Here is a 7226-nt window from a genome sequence, read left to right as displayed (position 1 = left end):
ATGCTGTCACGTAACAAATCTGTCCAAATATAAAATGAAATGAATAGATAATTTCTACATTGAAATAAAAAAGTAAAGACTGCACAACTATTATAAATTGCAAATCTAAATAATTGGGAATCATGAAAAAAATTATAATAAAATAAAAACATGCATCTATTATCTGTTTCATGTATGTATTATAACATTTATGTTTTGTTTACTTGGCTGTTTCCTTCTAAAATTTGTCAAAGTTTTCGTCGGGTGTCGTTTTAAATTATATGACGTCATTACATTGGTGTCACTGCTGATCATGGTTTAGAGCAGGGGTTCTCAACCTTTTGGAAGCTGGGCCCCCCCAAAGCTGGATCATTGCAGTTGAGGCCCCAGCGCACCCCCCCCCCCCCACACCCCCCACATTAGATAGATAGATAGATAGATAGATAGATAGATAGATAGATAGCCCTAGGGTATTATTTTTAGGCCCACATTATTATTATTATTATTATTATTATTATTATCATCATCAGTAGGCCTATTATCATTACTAGGCTATTTATATATAATTATTACATGCTTTGCTGTTGTTACTATTATTATTATTATTATTATTATTATTATTATTATTATTATTATTATTATTATCAGTAGCGGTAGGTAGGCCTATTATCATTACTAGGCTGTTGTTATAATTGACAGTAGCACCAGACTGCTAATGTGAGCTTGGAGACATTATTATTATTATTATTAGGAGTAGTAGTAGGCCTATCATCATTACTAGGCTATTGCTATATAATTATATGAAGTTACATGCTTTATTGTTGTTATTATAATTATTATTATTATTATCATCAGTAGGCCTATTATCATTACTAGGCTATTTATATATAATTATTACATGCTTTGCTGTTGTTATTATTATTATTATTATTATTATTATCATCAGTAGGCCTATTATCATTACTAGGCTATTTATGTATAATTATTACATGCTTTGCTGTTGTTATTATTATTATTATTATTATTATTATTATCATCAGTAGGCCTATTATCATAACTAGGCTATTGCTATAATTGGGAATTGCTCCAGACCTCTGATATTAATATATGCTTTATTATAATTATTACTAGGCCTAATAGTAGGCATCATCCGCATTTTTTACAGAAGCTTGCAGGTAGGTGATGTTAATGTGAGACCTGAGCCTGCTTTGCCTTGCAAAGATCCTCAATTCTTGGCTCAATGTTTGATAAACATAGCCTCAAATCATCCTCAATTTGTGCACGATTGCGGTATTTCGTTTTGAGTGCAGTCATTTTTGAGAATCCTGCCTCACACAAATATGTCGACGCGAAAGGAAGGAGAATCTTCAAGGCAATGTCACAGAGTTGAGGGTATTCCTGCATCAGTGCTGCCCAGAATGACGAAAGAGGGCAGGAGCTAAAGAGTTCCTTCAGTCTACTGTCACTCTTCAGCTCAATAAGCTGTTCCTGCATATCGATTGATAGCTCGTTTGCTGTGCACACAAACGGATCTCGAACCCACGCAAAAGAGTGATAATCCTCTTTAAAGTATGTCGCAAATTGTTTTCTCATTGCTGACAAGTGCTCAGACGCTGATTGAAATACGGAGGAGAAATCGTGTGACGTGCCTGCATCAGTGATAAAGTCTGCGAGGCTGGGGAACATGTCGCAGTTCCCTCGACTGATACGGCCATGCCAGAGGTCTAGTTTTTGTGTGAAGGCGTGCACTTTGTTTGCAAGGAGCAAAATATGAGTTTCGCGGCCTTGCAAAGACAGGTTGAGGCCATTCAAGCGGTCAAATATATCGACCAAATAGGACAGAGATGCAAGCTACATAGTGTCATCCAGATGCTTCGCCAGATCTGATTTGATTTCTGTCAAAAACCACTTCACCTCCTCTCGCAGCTCATACAACCGCTGTAACACCCGACCCCTGGAGAGCCAGCGAACTTCAGTGTGCAGAAGCAGCTGTTCGTGCCCTGACCCCATCTCCTGGCAGAGGACCCCAAACAAACGAGAGTTTAGCGGCCGTGATTTGATTAGATTTATCATTTTCACGGACTGGTTCAGCACGGAGTCAAAGAGAACTGGCATTTTTTTAGCAGCTAGTGCTTCGCGATGGACCATGCAATGTGTCCATTTCACAAGTGGAGCTACTTGCTGAACGCGAGCAGCTAGGCCACGCTCACGCCCGTCATTACCTGCGCACCATCCGTGCATAGGCCAACGCATCGGTCCCAAGCCAAACCATTTTCACGGATAAAAATATCAAGGACATTGAAAATGGCTTCTCCTGTAGTGTGTGACTGAAGAGGCCGGCAAAACAGGACATCCTCCTCAATCGCCTTGTCCCGCAGATACCTGACATAAGTGAGGAGCTGTGCCTGCCCAGCAATATCAGTGGATTCGTCCAGCTGCAGCGCGTAGTAAGGACTCTTTTTTACAAACTCTATCAGTTGCTCTCTGATATCATTGGACATGTCTACAATTCTCCTAGCGACTGTGTCATTGGACAGGGGTATTGCACCAAGTTTGGCTGCTGCACTATCACCTATCATTATTCTGCACACGTCTTGCGCTGCCGGCAAAATGAGAGTCTCGGCGATTGTATGCGGTTTACCCAGTTTACCAATTCTTTTGGCCACTACATACGATGCCTCCAAACACTGTTTAGACACAGTGCTGTGCACTGAAATGGTTGCCTGTTGCTGATGGAGGCCATCAAGCTTTCTTTTAAAATATTCAGCCGGTTTATTTTTAATGCCAGCATGCTTTGTTTCGAGGTGCCTTTTTAATTTGCAGGGCTTCATACTGTCGTTAGCCAGCACCTCGGCACACACGACACACTGAGGTCTCAGATCAGCCGTGACTGTAAACCCAAACTGCAGGTATGCTTCATCGTACCTTCGAAGCTTTTTTGCAGCTGGTGGTGCGTCGGTTGGCTTGTTGGTCCTCACAAGAAATTTCTCCATTTTTGTTATGTGTTTTCAATAAAGTTTAGGCAATATGTAACTGTGTGTGTGGCTATGTTGAGAGATGTATCAGGGGCTAATCAGTCAGGACTTAGGCACGATCTTTAATTAACAAAATAATTATTTTGCAGACAATTCAGATTTTATTTTAATACTAAATGATTGTAGTCCTCGTGTATGTGTGTGTGTGTGTGTGTGTGTGTGTGTGTGTGTGTGTGTGAGTGAGTGTGTGTCTTAGTCGCGTGGGTAGTTTTAGCTAAGTGTAGCTAAAAAAATTACTGGCTAGGGCTGAGATTTGATATAATCTTTAAAAAGAATGTTTGTGGGTTTAGTCTTTAAAAAGACTGTTGGGGTTCTGTAGTAAAGGCCTATGTAATTCGAGATTGATAACAGAGCGAGAGCTGGCACAAGCGAACTTGGCAAGAGACAAGACTAGAGTGAATGGAGAGCTATGTCGTGAGTCAATTTAAATGCAGTGATTTATTTATTTTTTATGAGAGTGAGTGAACATTTACATTTGCACCCCGCTCTGTAAGCCAGGGCGGGAACAGCGGCGGCCATGCGCATGCGTGATTCATTTGCAGCCTGGACGCGGAGGGATGTGTGTGTCTGCTCTCTGCTCTGACTGCAGGCTGGGACTGCTGCGCGAGGCTACTGAGACCGCCTGTGAGTGCTTTTGGACGGGAGAGGGGCTCACGGCAGCACCCGCTGCTCGTTGAGCACAGTAGGCCTAACTGCAGAGTGATTCATGCTTTCGAGTCTCCAAACACCACAAAAGTCTCCAAAAACATCAGTAAAAGTCGCGGTTCTCTCATTGCATTGGCAAATCATGACATTTTTACAGTGAGAAACAAGACTTGGAGATATTGCTGTTACAACAATTTATTGTTATTTATTTATTAACAACATAAATGTATTTAAACATGTTTGTGTGTGCGTGGTTGCGTGCGTGTGAGGATTCCCAAAAACCAAAGGAAAGCTGTAGCCTATATTCTGACTAGTTTATTCGTTCATATATATATATATAAAAAAAAATACGACCTCACGTTTGCAGCCTCTGAAACCTCCGTCCGTCATAAAAATTAATTCGGATGTTTCGATTTTCTGCATTTTTCGCATCCGTAGCGTTTTTTGACCATTGACAGCCACCAAATGACGAATATGAAAAAACGAATACGACAATTTCGGACTCAGGGTGCAAGGACCTTAAACTTTTGAGGCTTGCGCAGCTTCTCGAGGAGAAATCAAACAAATGAGCGCCGTTTTCTAAAGTCTATGAGCGCAGCACACACAAGTAAACTAAATTGACATACTGCAGTTAAATTTCAAAATGTGGTGTTTTTATATTTCTAACATTTGAATACAGTTCAGCAACATACATCACACGACCAGACGACCAAGAGAGCTGACAATTGACCATCACTTAATTTACCATCACCTCGCGATTGAAAATGTGACACTGATATGACAGTTCAACAAACAAGTTAATAATATTAAGTCACTTACATTTTAGACGAAATATTGACTGTTTTGGTCTATTTTAGCAGCGAAAATAGATCCGATGAATCCATACAAAGATCACAACATAGGGCATCTCACAGAAACACTCTCAATCGTGTTTTGAATGATTCAGTGTTTTGAACAAATCGTTTGAGTCAAAGATTCAATGACCCATTCACAAACATCTGTCTCATTCTGGATGAATCGGCCGTTTGAACGAATCGTTTAAAATGAACGACTCAATGACTCGCTAAATAAAACCGCATCACCTGCATTTGCGCTCACTATCGACAAACCAATCAAATTTGTTCAAAACTTTTTTTTTTTTAAATCAGTGCAAACACATTTTAATTTTTATTCAGGAGTTATGTATATACAAAACTATAAATTTTATGACAGTAGTTTAGTGATACATTATTTTTGCAAATTTTTATTTTTTTTCAGTTTTTTTTTCCTATCCTGTAGCCTACTCGCGCCCCCCCTGGCCCCACCGGTTGAGAACCAGTGGTTTAGAGTATCGATACATATCCCCTTTTAAGCCAACACATGAACGCGCAATTATCTCAGATAACTCAATCCAGCGATACTAATCATACACAACAGGTGTGTTCGAAGAACCCAGTTAGCCGGATCATGATTAGCACGATGATATCATCTTGGATGTGTCATTTGATCTTGGATGCAATAAGCGATGTACGAAGAACAGGCCCCTGTTCTTTTCCCTGTTTTTTTGTTTTGGATGGATTTTTGGTTTGACCCTCTGCTTGTTGGATTCTGAATTTGGATTACCCATTAAACTCACACTGCGTTTGGATCTCTCATCTCCTGTGTTTCCCTGGGTTCCCGATCATAACAATAACTTACTTTTTTTTTTTTCTTTGGTGTAAAATTGGGCTGCCGTGTGAATACTGACTTGGACCTAATCGTTTTAAGAATTTCTTTGGCTGGTCATGTTCACTAAAAACCACAGACATTTTCCCACCTGTGACACATTTGGAGAGTTAATAGTTATGTGGATGTAACGTGTCCCTGGTGCATAATATTAATTATTCTTTTTAAAGTAGTTTTTAAATGCATCTGTGGATTTTTTTTCCCTTCTTTAACAAGTTACCATTAGCAGAGATGTGTCTATTTGCCATGTCCCCATGAGTGATTTGTAGACTTTATTTATAATTTTCACTGTTAGGTAACAGATTGTCATTTTATATATGTGAAAAAAAAAATGTTCATTTGAGAGTAAATACCCCAGTGACAAGCTGTGTTACCACTACAAGTAAACTTTTTGTGAATTAGTTAAAATATATATATTTTAAAATGTTTATATATATTGTGAAATATTACACTTTAAGATAATGGTTTTCTATTTTAATATACTTTTAAAATAAATGATTTGTGCGATTTAAAGCTGAATTTTCAGCATCATTAGAAAGCTATTAGAAAGTATTATAATGCATATTTGGCGTGCTGTCCGGGGAAGGGGCTCTGAGCTCGGGAATGGCCCGAACCATTGGGCCCGTGATGGCGGCTTACTGTAAATGGACTGACAGGCCCTGCTGGCCTGCAACTGGGAGCAATTGTAATTTGGAGGGAACGATCAGGTGAGTTTGTGTCTTTCTCCGCTGTGAAACCAATGCTCGCTGGACAGAGAGAGAAAACAGGAAAGAGGAAAATGAGAGCTTGACCTGGAGATTTTCTCACACTGCGTCTGCTGTGAGAACCAATGCTCGCTGGACGGAACAGAAAAGGTAAGTGCTCTACCGGGAAAGTTCTCACTGCGTCCGCTGTAAGACCAAATGCTCACTGGACGAAAGAGAAAATGTAGGTACTCTACTGGGAAAGTTCTCACTGCGTCCGCTGTGAGACCAAATGCTTGCTGGACAGAAAGAGAAAACAGGAAAGAGGAAAATGAGAGCTTGACCGGGAGATTTTCTCACACTGCATCTGCTGTGAGAACCAATGCTCGCTGGACGGAAGAGAAAAGGTAAGTGCTCTACCGGGAAAGTTCTCACTGTGTCCGCTGTGAGACCAAATGCTCTCTGGACAGAAAGAGAAAATGGGAAAGAGGGAAATGAGAGCTTGACCGGGAGATTTTCTCATTCTGCATCCGCTGTGAGACCAAATGCTCACTGGACGAAAGAGAAAATGTAAGTAAGTACTCTACTGGGAAAGTTCTCGCTGCGTCCGCTGTGAGACCAAATGCTTGCTGGACAGAAAGAGAAAACAGGAAAGAGGAAAATGAGAGCTTGACCGGGAGATTTTCTCACACTGCGTCCGCTGTGAGAACCAATGCTCGCTGGACGGAACAGAAAAGGTAAGTGCTCTACCGGGAAAGTTCTCACTGCGTCCGCTGTAAGACCAAATGCTCACTGGACGAAAGAGAAAATGTAGGTACTCTACTGGGAAAGTTCTCACTGCGTCCGCTGTGAGACCAAATGCTTGCTGGACAGAAAGAGAAAACAGGAAAGAGGAAAATGAGAGCTTGACCGGGAGATTTTCTCACACTGCATCTGCTGTGAGAACCAATGCTCGCTGGACGGAAGAGAAAAGGTAAGTGCTCTACCGGGAAAGTTCTCACTGTGTCCGCTGTGAGACCAAATGCTCTCTGGACAGAAAGAGAAAATGGGAAAGAGGGAAATGAGAGCTTGACCGGGAGATTTTCTCATTCTGCATCCGCTGTGAGACCAAATGCTCACTGGACGAAAGAGAAAATGTAAGTAAGTACTCTACTGGGAAAGTTCTCGCTGCGTCCGCTGT

At 40.8% G+C, this 7226-nt stretch overlaps 1 protein-coding gene across 1 annotated transcript; it reads right to left on the bottom strand.

Annotated features, from left to right (window-relative positions):
- Positions 1 to 1943: 1943 nt before the first annotated feature.
- LOC127992280 (zinc finger BED domain-containing protein 5-like) lies at positions 1944 to 4930 on the bottom strand. The gene has a single exon (XM_052591654.1). It carries the CDS (start codon positions 2970 to 2972, stop codon positions 2175 to 2177), a length of 798 nt encoding a protein of 265 aa, XP_052447614.1. The 5' UTR covers positions 2973 to 4930; the 3' UTR covers positions 1944 to 2174.
- Positions 4931 to 7226: the final 2296 nt, after the last annotated feature.

The sequence above is a fragment of the Carassius gibelio genome, chromosome A5, assembly GCF_023724105.1.
Source record: "Carassius gibelio isolate Cgi1373 ecotype wild population from Czech Republic chromosome A5, carGib1.2-hapl.c, whole genome shotgun sequence".
Lineage (NCBI taxonomy): Eukaryota > Metazoa > Chordata > Actinopteri > Cypriniformes > Cyprinidae > Carassius > Carassius gibelio.
This window is presented reverse-complemented; position numbering and strand designations above follow the sequence as displayed.

Coding starts and splice junctions, on each gene's coding strand:
- LOC127992280 (XM_052591654.1), bottom strand. CDS start 2,972: ATGGAGAAATTTCTTGTGAGGACCAACAAGCCAACCGACGCACCACCA.